This window comes from Emydura macquarii, unplaced genomic scaffold, assembly GCF_026122565.2.
Source record: "Emydura macquarii macquarii isolate MOO-44397 ecotype Brisbane River unplaced genomic scaffold, CSIRO-AGI_Emac_v2 contig_1027, whole genome shotgun sequence".
Lineage (NCBI taxonomy): Eukaryota > Metazoa > Chordata > Testudines > Chelidae > Emydura > Emydura macquarii.
Genome location: NW_027131164.1, coordinates 6,332,568 through 6,346,952, shown reverse-complemented (window position 1 = coordinate 6,346,952; position 14,385 = coordinate 6,332,568). Strand labels below are relative to the sequence as shown.

Genomic DNA, 14,385 nt, shown 5'->3' with positions numbered 1-14,385 from the left:
TATTAGGAATAACTTTCTAACTAAAAAAGATAGTTAAGCATTAGAATAGGCTGCTAAGGGAGGTTGTGAAATCCCCATCATTGGAGGTTTTCAATAACAGGTTAGACAAACTCTGGTCAGGAATGGTCTAGAGCAGGGGGCTGGACTAGATGACCTTGTGAGATCCCTTACAGTCCTACCTATCTACAATTCCATGAAACCATACTCAATTTGTATGCAGATTGGAGCTACTGAATGAGAGTGTTGCTTAACAAGTTCATTCCACAACAGAAGGCTGAATGCATTTTTTACATTTTTTATTAATGACTGATTATGGGTGAATTTGTTACATAGAACTAATAGAGAAAAGATCACAGATACACTTATGGACATGGATTCAGGTATGTATAGGCTAATCTTGAATACTGAAAGCGTCTGACAAGGTTTGCTTCCTTATCTTTAAGCAGTTGTCCTTTTCTTTCGTTTAGGTTTCCCAATGCAAACCCTGGGCCAATCTAGAGACAAAAGCATGAAGGTTAGTACTATGAAAGCAAAAATGGGAGACAGAAGGTCCACCATAGTGGATCTATAAATTGTTCAATTTCAGATCAATTTTCTATTGAAATATTTCTCAAAATATTCAAAATATGTAATGTTAGGTGACTTTGAATTATTCACCTAATGAAAAATAAAACAAACTGGATTACAAAAGCTATCTAAGGCCTCCAGGAGCCTTCAAAACATGAAAGATTTTAATAGACTCATTGAGAAAACTCCATCTCTCAGTACAAAACTTCAGAAGAGGGATATATGTTTATGTTGATGGCTGATTTAATCTAATACATGATAAAGACCATTCTATGATCTGACCAGGCACCTGTTTTTCTTAATACTCATCTCAAGGGAACACTAAAACAAAGGGCCTTGTTCTACTCTGACTTCAATGGGTTGTATGTGGTATAAGTCATGGGTAGAGCTTCGTCCCTGAAGATTAATTTATTACTTTTTCAAGGATCTAGCAGAGATGGGAAAAGACATTACTAAGCCCACTCAGCTGAATATTGTCTCTCAAAACACTGCCTCCTGCCTCCTCAGATGAAGACCCCAGAGCCAAGATTTTAAAAAATGGCAGAGAGTGCCCAACTTGAGGCATCTTAAAGGGGCCTGATTTTATAAAGGGCTGAACATCCACTCTCTAAAAATCAAAGCTATTCAAGTTGAACACCCAAAAATCACTCGTCTATATTGAAAGAAAACGTTGGCCTACTTTTTTTTTGCTGAGGACAAACGTATTTCCCTATCAAATTAGAAAACAGCATAACTTATAAGAAAAATAATTCAGATGCTAGAAGATGAGCATGATCAGTCAGGATAACATAGCACATTAAATACTTACATCATTGAGAGGACAGCTGAGTAGTCTAATGACAGAAAAAAAAAACCCAAACATAAAATACTTCAGAGTTATACCATCTTCCATTTAAGAGTCTCAACGCATTTTCGAAACATTTACCTACCTTAAAACCACAACATCCTTGCAACAAAGGTAGAAGTAGACAAATCTGTATATTCTGGCTCAATGTTCATTGGCCCAATTCTGTGAAGTGTTAAGCACCCTCATTTCCAATAGTTGTTGCTGTTAGAAGCTGAGGATGTGCATCACCTCCCAGGACTGGGCCCGAGGTAGCAAACATTTTGCATATAAATTCAAGTACAATTGTATAGAAACTAGTAAAAACACAACATAAGCATGATGCAACACAGAAAACAACATACGTTTTCTAAAGCATCTGGGTTTTTCCCTCCTTTTTGAAGGAAAAAAAGAGGGAAATAACCACAACTCATCCTCCAAAACCCAGGAAAGTAAAACAAAAACAAACACACACACACACACACACACACACTCTAAAGATAAAATATGGACTCTGTCAACCTACTTATATGGTGCCCATCACTGTAATATTTAAGTACCTCTCAAGTACTTAAGAATACAAATAATTCTCCATTTCTTCCTTTCTAGCATGTAGAACATATACGCGTGTGTGATGAGTTTTGCATTTCAATCTAAGCAGCACACCCAGAAGAAACAATGAGAGTCCTGTAGCACTTTAAAGACTAACAAATTTAATTTCTGCAGGCATAAGCTTTCGTGGGCTGTAACCCACTTCGTCAGAAGAGATGCTGACCTGAGCAATGCCTACAGATATCTCCAAACCTCATCTCTGTCCTGTGCTTATCCCACAATCAGAACACACCAACCATATTAATATTATCAAGAAGAGTACAAAGTCAGCCACTGGCCTAAAATCCTTCAGTCTAAATCCTTTCCAAGAAGAACTACCACAATGTATCAGAACTTAAGCACATCTAGTCAATCAATACGATATTTGGTACAATGGGTTGTTTCCAAAATGAGAAAGTTAGCCCCTTAGCAATGTTCATTGTTTTTCAAAATTAAAGTTTTCCAGGATTCAAGGTATCTAGGTCACTAAAATTTCCCAGAATAGCTGACTTCATATTTAGCTTAATAACCACTTGTAATCACAAGGCAATTCTCAGTTTTACTGCATTCCAGAACTGTAACCTTTAAAGTTTGGCAGAATAAAATTACTTCTATTTTGAAGTTTCAGCTCACAAAGGTAGTATATATCCCCTAAATTTTCAAAAGCTTACACAGGATTGCAGCCACATTAACTCCTTGTTGATGCTGGTAAATTCATTGCTAAATCCTCAGGCAGATTTTAAAAATATGTTTTAAACTGTTGCAGAACATTCCAAAAAATACATTGTCATTGTAGTTATCATTTCATAATGGACAATGGATAAGTCTATCCCCAGTTACAGAGGTTGCCAAACAAATAGCTGCGATTTGCCTATTCAATCACAGAGCTGTACAAAATCAAACCAGATATCAGGATATTTCTTTCACTTATATTAAAAAAAACTGAAAACCTGGTATTTGCTAACCGGTAGCTACTCACTACAGAAAACTTAATCAGCAATCTTCATACCTCATGGCTAGATTAACTGTGGCCAATATTTTCAAAAGTAGCCTCTGATTCTGTCTTTTTTTTTTTTTTAAATGCTCAACTTGAAATAAACTGAATCTGATTGTCAGAGATTCTGTATAATCAGAGCTCCCACTGACCTCAACTGAACTGTGTATGCTCAGCACTTTTGAGAATCAGGTCCAGGGTGTCAGGATGGGCATCCAAAATCTGAGGCACACAAAATCAAAGGCAGTGTTTAAAAAATGTGGCCTAAAATTTGTCCTGAGATTTAAAGTAGGTCCCTTGTGGTTTGCATTCAGAAACTTTATAAAGTGAGTGAAGAGGAACCTCCTTTCTTTGATAGGATGAAATAGGATTTGTACTAACTTTATCTCAACTAGAATGTGTTCCTGCATATCTTACATTGCTGACAACATCTTGCCACATGTCACTGACATATCTGAAGGTAAGCCTGCATAACTCAAACATCAAAGAACAGAATCTTCAATTTAGTCAATTTAGTGTCTGACTATTACGATGAACAAACATATAGCATAATAAAAACAGTAGGATCTTTTTTATATTTGTCTCTTCACACACGTCAGTGATCATGCTTGGTTAAGGACTGACAGTTCTGGAGAAAAAGTCCTCTATCTACAGGTCAACACAAACTAAAGCATTGCTATGCCTGGCTATTATGTTTCAACCTTGTTCCAGATGAACTGCCGATTGGATGGGAAGGTGCATGATGTGGATAATTTCCTTTTCCATACCACACGTTCTTTGGTCCTCTGCTCACCTTGTCAGCAATGGTGCAAATGAACATTAATATGATGTTGAAGTGGACACTAGTCCACTTGAAACTGAACTGAGGTCACCCAACTCATTTCACATAGACCTCAGAAGAACCATAAATTTTCAGTGATCCTTGTTGAGAAAAAAACAAAATCTCACCACTACCAGCTCCCCCCCACACACAGAAAAATGGCAATGTTCTGCAAAGCCAACTTTATTAGAGTAGGAAAAATAGTTTAGAAAAATAAAGAGTTCCTGTAAACACAAGGCCAAACAAACTAACATTTTCCACTGGACTTACAAATCACCCATACAAATAAAAAATTCATGATGACACAATCACTGAGCACATATTCCACAAACTGATCCTGAATAGGTAAACACACTTGCACCACACTTTTGGTTTCTTTAGAAATAACCTGTAAGTATTCTTTATGCAGCATGATTCATGTTATAAATAACCCATAATACAACCCTTTCAAAGAAGTAACACACTAATATACATAGGACTTAAAAATATGGCTTAAATGATAAAAACAATACAAGCCTTTCCCTAATATTAAAAAAACAAAGTGCTAGACCCAGATTGATTAAAAAAAAAAAAAAAGTGTTCAAGTGTACTATTAAAAACATGCCTATATTAAAAATATTTCCTTTTAAAACTCATTTGGTTATTGAGGTCAAATCTTTAAACATATTCCTCATAAAGTACAAATGTAGAGTTTTCAGACTTAACTATTGATGTGTTAGAGGCAGTCTAAGTTAAAGGGAAGCTATTTTTTAACAGTGCCATCTTTAGGTTTGGATTTGTTGTACTTCTGACCAATGCCATAAGGTACGTGTGCTGCTACAGTACCCAGTTGTTGTGCTCCTTCAATGTGAAACATCTGATCATCAAAGAAAATATGAGGCCGGATTTTCACCAAGATCGGTCCTTTAGGAGCTCCTGCAAGGAAAAGTGCCTCATCAATCTCCAAACCCCAGCTACGGAGAGTCTTCAGCACTCTGGCTCCAGAACTTGCTGCGCTTCTAGCTGTGACGAGGTAGGTCCTAATAGGACAATCTAATCGTTCATCTTTTGCATAAAACTTCTTCTGCAGCTTCCCTAAGTCTTCCAGAAAACCTTTCAGGGGACCCTAGGTATAAAATATCAGAAACATGTTTAATATTTGTTCACTTCCCCCACAAACATCTCTGTGTTTTTTTCCATGATGCCCCTCATATATGGAACTCCTTCCGTGATTCCACCTGCTGCTTGGAATCCCTTCTCAACACAATGCCTAGAAAGGAAACCAACCAGCAAATGACAGCTTGGCTGTGGGGCATCTGCTGAATACTGATACCTATTTGCATAATAGAATGCCCTCCCACCATAAAGAAAAATATATTTGTATATAATAATTTCTATATATTTCAGTGTATCCCTCTGACTATCTTTGTAGTTCTATGTCTTCTTAGATTGGATAATCTTTGGGGCAGGGATCTTGTAAATCTTTATTTTTCTACAGTGCCTAGTTCAGTGGGGTTCTGACCCTGACTGGGGCTGCGGAGCCCTAATACACAGCTATCATATCTCTCTAGGATTCATGAAATAAAAAAGCAAAAGGTTTGTTCTTCAACAACACCTGATTCTGTTCTCATCTTGATTTTTTTACTCCTGGGTAACTACATTGACCTCTGTGGAATTCCTTCAGTTTTACACCAGTGTAAGTGACAGAAGGATGAGGCCCAGAATTTTCGGTCAAATTCTGACATACTGAGTACCTACAATTTCCACTGCTTTCATGGATCAGGCCTTTATTCTGGATTTACATCAGTGTAAATTAAAGCAAAGTTGGTTTAAATTTATTCTAATATGTTTAAATTTCTGGACAAATATAATTCTGTTTAATAATGAACACAGATATTACACTCGGGCCATTCTGGCATTTGAAACAAATGCCAACTCTTTGTTAATATGTTATTGAGAGGTGTACACGAACTGTTTCATGACAGTAAAAAGTGGAACTAAGCATGAACAGATATTACACTCCAAGCTAGACCCACACACAGAGGGGAACAAAGGATCGCAAATACTGAAAAAACATTTCAGAGTAGTATGTTTGGAGACAGAGCTGATTGCTATGAATGGATATAAGTTGCCATGCTCATCTCACTTAGGACCAGACCCAAAGTCCATTGAAATCAATGGTAGTCTTTTCAATGACTTGAATCAGGCCTTTAGGGGATGCTGAAGTGAAAAATACATCCAGAGGTGGCTACGAGAACTTCATGTTCTTGCTCAATGCAAAATTCCCAGTGAAATGGGAGTCCTGTGTAAGGACTTCAGGATCAGGCCCTTAAATATCAAACATGCATTCTAAGGAGTGTCCTTAAAAAAGGAAATCCAAGCAGGCATAATGAAATTAATGTTATCATTAAAAGGTTCTTTGAATCACAAATAAAACATCCATGAAGAACAAGACACATTAATATATAAATTAAGAGAAAAATAATGTACACAAAGGAAAAACAAAATCAAGGAAGCAACTACAATTTTAGTAATAAAAATGCAAAGTTGTTTTGAAAACTCTTAATAGTTCAAGAAGCAGATACCTGTGCAAGGGGCTTATTCTCATTCATCTGTTCATGTTCAAAAAATCTATCTAACCCATGCTCTTTGACAATCTGCTCTGACTCATCAGAAAAGAGAACAGCATCCCCATCGAACGCCACCCTCAGTTGCTTATCACAGTAAGGTACGTCTTTATTCGCAGTGAACATCGTAGCAGATGCAATCCCTGAAAATACATTAGAAGCTCAGTTAGCAGTTTCCAATGGACTCACTATTATTAATTATTATTGCAGTGGCATGGACACAGAATAGGTACAAACCTTCACAAACCCAAAGGCACTTAGTCTAAGGTCCTGACCCCAGAAAGATTAATGCATAGGAGTAACTTCATATATCCAAGTAATCCCATTGATTTAAGTGAGATTATTTTCATGAATTGTTACTTTCAGTCATATGTGTTTGCAGGATTGGACCCTAAAACACACTGATGATAACAAATAGTGAGAAATTCTGAGGAAAATGTTTACTCCAGATTTTATTTTTTAATTTTTATTTTAAGATCACTCTTTGTATTAAGGTTGTGGTGGAGAAGACACTGGATGTTGGCTAATTTTTGCATCACAAAAGAGGTGACCTCAGGAGGAATTTGAATGATAACAGGAGGGAGGGATGGCACATTGCTGATCATGCAAGTGAGAGGGGCAGCCTGGATAAAGACATGAAGTTGGGAGCAAGAGATTGGTTAGGCTCCCATTGTTGGCACAGTGCAGGGAGCAAAGAGGGGCGTTATAAGATCCAAGCAGAAGGATAATAATCATTAAATAAAATCAGTGACAAGTTGATATTACATATATGTATTGCACTCCATATTTATTTAAATATTTCTCCCTCCTGTGGAAAAGATACATATAATTATTGAGTTCCTTTATTAATAGACTTAAGTGAGAAATAAACCAAGGTAAGAGCCAATCCAAACCTGCTTCTATAGCTTCTTGGACTTTTTCAGAGTCAGCAGAGAGGTATAAGTTGGTAAGATATGCAGTCAGGTAACCAATAGGGCTTTCTCCACCAGTCATACAGAAGCGTTCAATTGATAAACCTAAAAACAGGCATGAAAATCTCAGATATAGAGGAAACAAACAGAGTTTGACAAGGTGCAACCCTACTGTGTTTTTGTCATAACACACTCAAAATATAGTTCCGAACAGAGAAACATTTCTTAAATGTTAAGACCTGACCCTGACATACATTTCTCTCAGTCCCTTACTGAGCAAAAGCCACTTCCCAACTTTATCTGAAACATGGGGTCATCTGAGGGTGGAATACCTGCTTAGATACACTCATGGTCTCCTTTGGTATGACAACTCTTGCAGTCACGTTTTGGAAAGACTGAAACAATGTGAATCTCGAGAAGGACATAGTGGGCCAGATCTTCAGCTAAGGATTTCCTCTAGGTCCTTCTGAAGACTTCCAGTTTTACCAAGTGACTATTCAGTTAATGGAGTGACACCACTGTACACCAACTGAGGAGCTGGCACTGAAGTCCTACAAGAGGAATCTTATTTTTCAATTAATGCTAAACTTTTAAAGAAGTTTTCTATGTTTAGTAGTAATCCGACTTTTAACAACTTTAAGAGGTTTAACCGACTACAATGATTGTTCCTTATCCCCCAAGAATCCGCACAAAATCCCTCCGAGACAGCTCTGTGATTGCAAGTTTAGAAGGAAAAAATACAAAATAAAGTAACATTCAAGATCCTTGTCTTAGAAATTGAGATTCAGACTTGACAAGTTAAGGCTAGAGCTTTGGGCCAAATCCTGTTTAACACACACTCACTTGTTCTGACACACCCACAAATAAACATTATTCACCTAGCAATAGGTATCTGTATCAAAGAAACTGCCCATTCTAGGGTCAGAACAAGCAAACTGAAAATGCTTCAGTTTACAGCATGGCAGCAAGCAGCTCACAAAGTGTTATTTATTTTACTTACTGTAATGATTGATGCTGTTTATGAGTCTCACTCCAACTTGGGCATGGTTATTAGTCATCAGAACAATATCAAATAGCTCTTCGTCATTAGGGTACAGCTCACGAAGCCGGGCATTGACCTGTTCCAGTGCCTGCAGGTTTGAAACATTGAATAAAAAAGCTGCATATGCATTCTCTGTTAATCAGAGTAATTTGGGTTATAAGTATGGGCCCTACCTTGAAGAAGAATGTGAAAAGCAGCTTGGCAGTTTAAACTTGCCAAACTTGCTTTATTAATTTATCTTCTTCACCTCCCAGCAACTATTTTCTGGGACTTGTTACAAGAGAAGCAAGTTAGTAGTTTTCTTTTGATGAAAGTTACAGAATTTAACTTTATAATGAGGCTCTTTTTACTTATCATCAGCTAAAATAAATCTGTAAAGGTACTCTGCACCACCAAAGGTCTTCTTTTAGTTTTCAAGTGAACAGAATCTTTCTAGATTTTGAAGGTTGAAGTAAATTTCTTTTAGTATGATCTGTCTTTGATTGGAGTTTATCCTGGTTTTGAATAGTGGGATTTCTCCAGGAGTCAAAAGATTATTTTTCCAAACCTGTATTGTTGTTTGTGGATGGTACCTGCTAGTCATTTTTAGTAATCCTTTATGAAATTCTGTTAATGGATACAAGTATCGAGAGAGATATTTTCTAAATTCAACATCTAAATTGCTCCTGCAAAATTCATAAGCAAGCATATAGTGCCTTTAAGTGTGTGATTACTTGCTTTGCATATACAAATGGAGATTTGGTGTGAGCAAGACATTGGCAGGCACCATTTAGGAAGGAAGGTTTGACAATCTGTCCATAAATAAAGAGCATTAAATCTTGCCCTATTCAGTACATATTTCCCTTGAAGATTTCCAGTCCAAGTATTGAATTGAGCAGATCCTGATTAACCTAGGATATCTGAAAATACAGAAGAACAAGATGGTGCTTTTAAAAACCAAACTACTTGTTTAGGTGTTTAAATGTACACTTAATAGCCTACCTTTCGGCACTTAGCTTTGAAAACTTTGGAATGTTGTGTGGACTATGCTTAGGAAACTCTAGGTGACGGCCATCTATAGACTTACAGAAAGATCCTGTTTACAGAGAAAGGGAATCTTGTCCTATGTCCTCTTTCCCTCCTTGTGCCCAGAGGCCTGCAATATTCCAGTATGCCGACTATTTACTGAAATGACAAGACTGGTGAGATATTATCTTTTATTGGACCAACTTCTGTTGGTGAGACAGAAAAGCTTTTGCTTTGTGGGTCACTTTTTACAAAGCGTTCACTCTATATCTGACTTATCAGTCCTCATCCTCAATGGAAACCTGCACAACACTTTCAAAAGACAATCCTGGGAGCTGAAATTCATAACTTTGCTAGACACTAAAATTCATGGTCTTAATGAAGACACTGGATTATAGCTAATTACAACAATCTGTACCCCACTAACGTCCCTTTTTGTCCTATGATTACAGGGGTATTAACGGGCTACTTCACCTTGAATTGTCCCTTAGAATATGGGCTAACTACTTATGCTAAACTATCTGTTCCATCTTGTATTTAGGGGTGTCATTCTCAGTACCTTTCCCAGATCTGAAGAAGAGCTCTAAAGCTTGTCTCTCTCACCAACAGAAGTTGGTCCAATCAAAGATATTACCTCACCCACTTTATATCTACTCTACTCTACACCCACTCTAGTATCCTGGGACCGACATGGCTACAACACCACTGCATATTTATTGAAGTATCAGATAAGAAGATAAGTTTAGTGCAGAGGATGGTAAGTTAGTACACCAGCACTTTACTGTGCTTCATCATGTTTTTATTTTTTTCATAATCTGGTACACACTCCTAAGTACCTCATGGATGCAGCGAGTTACAATATTATGTCTATCACAGCGACTGTGTTGACCACATTTCTTTTTGTTGCAACTTTCTTGAAATTTTATAAACAAAAAACCCCCACCATGGCCAGATACTCAGTTGGTGTAAATCAGCTAGCTTCCACTCATTTCAATGGAGCTTTGCCACTGATGGTTTGGCCCCAAAAATCCAATCTGAAGGTAACAGAAATCCCTTTTGAAGTGGTAGGTAATACTGTTCACCTGGAAAAGATGCTTTTCTGGACTTGAAAGCTTACTTGATTTTTAATGAGAAACTCCAGGTTTTAGGATTGAAAAGTCAGCATACCTTGACTGTTGTTTCACATTAATCTCTTTGGGGCATGGACTGTTTCTTTGTTTCATTTGTACAGTGCCTAACACAGTGGGGTTCTAGTATGACTAGGTCTCCTAAGTACTATGGTAATACAAACAACAAATTAAAAAAATACATTAAAGCTTTCACTTAAAGGATCCCATATACACAGATATTACTTAAGAACTGATCATTTCTGCATCGAAGTAGAAAATAATCCCCCATCAGACTTGAAATGTAATGGCCTTTGTGTTATGCAAGTGGTCAGACTAGATGATCCAATGGCCCCTGCTGGCCTCAAGGATTGAAACCTGGAATAAACATTCCCGTATCACCAAGCCAAACATGCATATAGTATATTGGGGTTTAATATTTAAAAAAAATATATAGTGAGCACATTCCAATCTATTTGTTCTTAAAGAATTTAGCATCAGTGCCAAAATGATTAAACATAAAGAGCCTAAAAGCCTGAACTGCACTGGAATGAGTGGAAAGGTACACTGCCTAAAAACTAGGATTTTCAAATAAGCCTAAGGGAGTTGGGTCCTCAAATCCTATTGAAATTCATTGGGAATTGGGCACCTAATTCTCCTAGGCTCTTTTGAAAACACATTCTGCCTGTGGAGGCTAGGGAGAGCATGCTCATACCTGTACGGTGAAGTTAACTGTACTGGTAAAGTGGTGTAGCATGTGCTCCATCCACTGTAGCCCTGCTGGTGTGTGGAAGGGGTGTTTTCATGGCCCTGCTTCCATTCTGCCCTGACATAGCCACCAGCATCTCTCAGCACCTTAGCAAGGGTGTTCTTCCTTTTGCACTTAGGAGACCACAGGTAATTGCATCATGGCTGCCACCTATTTCTTTTCTCCCCTCCACCAAGAACACCCATAATTTGGTCATAAATGGTAAAAAAAAAAAAAATGTTTAGCTACTCATTGCCTCTCTGAGGCTATTCTTAAAACAGTGAAAGCTAAGGGTTTATTTTAAATCCAAATGGAAGTGCTATGTCATAGACTCTTCCTGGCAGCTAGTCTATGTAATCACTGACAATCCAGTAGATCTTCTCAAAATCTGCTTTGGTGAGGCCTTTGACGTAGCAATTCCCTGAAGAATTAAAATGAACTCTTTGGACCAAATTCTCTCCTCTATAACACTAAAGTAACCCCATTGAAATCTGTTTATTAGAAACACTTAAATAATCAAAGATGAAAGAATGTTTTAAATATGGTTTACCCTACATCCTTTAGGGCTGTTTACATTTGGCATATCTCTTAGCTCACACACAATGAAAACAAAATAGTCAGTTTCACCTCTGCATATAGGCCCCGAATCAGGTGAGAGTCTGTTTCCTTTCCTGGTTTTCATTGCACCAGCAACATTTTAAACCAATCAAAATGTTTTATTTTTAAATAGTGCAAGTAATTCTATTAAGACTGAACCTACATCTTTAGTTAGGCAAATTCTAATTTAAGTGAGTGAACAGAGTAAAAACTAAGTTGTTGTTTTCTTTGTCTCACAATAATTGTATCAGGCCATGAAGTTCAAGAATTAATTTGGCAACTTGTATAGAGTTCTATCGAGGGCTTGATCCAAGGTGTCCAATCTGAAAGGCTTCACTTTTCTTACAATATTACATTCAAAAGCATGGACAGATATTAAAGCCTGCTCCTTGCACGTCTTGAGAAGTGGATATATCTTGATCCCATTTCTATTGATTTTGAATTCTGCAGTGTGCCCTATCCCCAGTCTCACAACAGTGGAAGTTATTTTCTGAGATGCTTTGATACCAATCAGAGGCTCTTTCACCTTTTGACCATTTATTTCAGCTATTGTCTCCCTTGATAGGGTATCAATATCTTCAACCGTTGTCATTCCAAACTAAGTAAAGATCTTATTATTTGGTTTTGCAACAAATTATAACCCAGGTAAGTTTAGCGCCTACATTATCTGACAGTGTCTTAAAATGAAATATACTTTCTGTCTGCACCATGACTCTCCTAGGCATTGATGCTATCATAACCACACCTTGTGTATGAAGTCATTTTTTAGATTACCACGAGGCTATTAACTTCCTTGATCTAAACGGTGCCAGTTCTTCAGTAGCAAATATGATGTGATCTTATGCAGATTTATATGACTCAGGAAGGGGGGTGGACAGGGAATAAAGTGAGTCTAATTTATTTAAATTTATTTATTTAAATAGGGAGATACAGATACAAATTGAATACTCTCAATCAACTCAAACAGGCCACTAGGGGATATTTCCGGAAACCATTTTTCAGTGGCCTCATTGTATTCAGTAGAAGACACTTCCTCTTCCCCAAATTTGGTCTTGAGCTTTCAGTTGCCTTCCTGGTCCTGTCCATCCAGAGTAGTTCCCCTCCCACCACACAAACCTAGGAGCCATGTTTAGTAAATTTTTATGTGAGGAAAGGCTGCTGACTGCATGATTATGTAAACGGATGTATTTACCAACCACTCTGGCTTTGGGCAGGCTGGAGGCTGGCAGGAAACTATGCAAGGCTGTTTGTGGAACGGCAAAGCTTAGCTGAACTTTTTTAAATGTCCTGTGTTACCTTGACAAAGTAGAAAGCTGGCCCGGGCTTCAGGGGGAGGTTCTCGTTTTCCTGCTGGTACTTCACATACGTTTCCACCCCTTCCTCCTCGTAGATTTTCCGCTCTTTCACCATGTCAAAGAGAGCCCGGGAGGAGACGGCCACCGTAATGGCATTTTGGGGCTTAGGCTGTAGGCAATGGAAGGGTGAGAGAAGGCAGGCGGGGGATGAGATGGAGGTAGGTGGCACACAGGCCAAGGAGGGTGGGGTGGCCCCGCCAGGGAGGCCAGGCATAGCGGGTGGATGGGAAGGGGATGGCACCCAGGGAGGAGACGGGGGTTGGCACACGGGGAGGCCAGGCGTGGGGGGGTGACCGAGCGGGGAGAGCATCGCCGGCCGGCACTGGCAGAGGGAGGGCGGCGGAGAGGACGCGGATCAGAGCCGAGGAAGGAAACGAGCACGGCGGTTTACTGAGCTCCGCAGAGCTGCGCGCCCGCCCCGGGCTGCCCCCGCCCCGGCTGCACTCACGGGTCGGGGTCTCTTGGCGGAGACCAGGTTGTCGTAGAAAGCTTTGGCCGCCGCCCAGTCCTGCTCGGCGCCGGCCGCCGCCGCTTGCTCGTGCTCCGGCGAGCGTTGGGTGTTGCCGCAGGCCGAGCTGCTCTGGGGCTTCTCCGAGCTGCAGGAGCTCATGGTGGCGGCTGGCGGCTGCTGCTGGTGCCCGCTGCTGCGGCCGGGCGGGGTGGGGCAGGAGGAGGAGGAGGAAGATCTCTGCAGCGAGACACAGGCACGGGAGCGGGCCCCGGGTCAGCGCGGACTGCGGAGCGCGCCAGTCAGCACAGCAGCCAGCTGTCCCCGGGCATCCCCGCCCCGCGCTGTCTGCGCAGCCATGGGGAAGTGACTGGCAGGGCCCTGCCCTGCCTGCCCGGGCTCGCTACGCCACGCCCCGCCCCGTGCTGCCTCCACAGTCGGGGCATCCAGGGCCCCAACCCCTGCTTTAGCCCCACAGTCTGAGGGGAACAGGGCTGCGACCCGCCCCCCGACAGCTACACACAGCCTAGGGGCCAGGGCTGCAACCCCTCCTCCCCGCCCCCAGACAGCTACACACAGTCTGGGGGGTTCAGGGGCCAGAGCTGCAACCTCTTCTTTTTGCTCCCCCCAGCCTGGGGGGAACCGTGGGCCAGGCCTGCATTCCAGACAGATCCACGCAGCCTGGAGGACCAGGGCTGTAGCCCACACCCCATGACTCCAGACATACACAGCCTGGGTGGGAGGGAACGGAGGCCAGAGCTGCGATCATCAT

General features: G+C 40.2%; 1 protein-coding gene across 2 annotated transcripts; it reads right to left on the bottom strand.

Moving 5' to 3' along the window:
* Positions 1 to 286: 286 nt before the first annotated feature.
* NT5C1B (5'-nucleotidase, cytosolic IB) lies at positions 287 to 13,797 on the bottom strand. 2 transcript variants are annotated; one of them, XM_067544730.1, is made up of 7 exons: positions 13,614 to 13,797; positions 13,107 to 13,274; positions 8,313 to 8,442; positions 7,295 to 7,417; positions 6,360 to 6,544; positions 4,501 to 4,900; positions 287 to 494 (listed from the first exon to the last, which is right to left on the bottom strand). In XM_067544730.1, exons 1-6 carry the CDS (start codon positions 13,773 to 13,775, stop codon positions 4,538 to 4,540), a joined length of 1,131 nt encoding a protein of 376 aa, XP_067400831.1. In that variant the 5' UTR covers positions 13,776 to 13,797; the 3' UTR covers positions 287 to 494; positions 4,501 to 4,537. The 2 variants fall into 2 exon arrangements, with proteins under 2 accessions (XP_067400831.1, XP_067400830.1); XM_067544729.1 differs by lacking the exon at positions 287 to 494 and having other exon boundaries at positions 3,963 to 4,900.
* Positions 13,798 to 14,385: the final 588 nt, after the last annotated feature.

Bases quoted from the DNA above. Each gene is read 5' to 3' on its own strand.
- NT5C1B (XM_067544730.1), bottom strand. From the start codon at position 13,775: ATGAGCTCCTGCAGCTCGGAGAAGCCCCAGAGCAGCTCGGCCTGCGGC. The intron at 8,443-13,106 runs GTAACACAGGAC...TCAAACCTGCAG, and splicing joins CAGCTTTCTACTTTGTCAAG to GCACTGGAACAGGTCAATGC. The intron at 7,418-8,312 runs GTAAGTAAAATA...GCCTGTTTTTAG, and splicing joins AAACAGCATCAATCATTACA to GTTTATCAATTGAACGCTTC.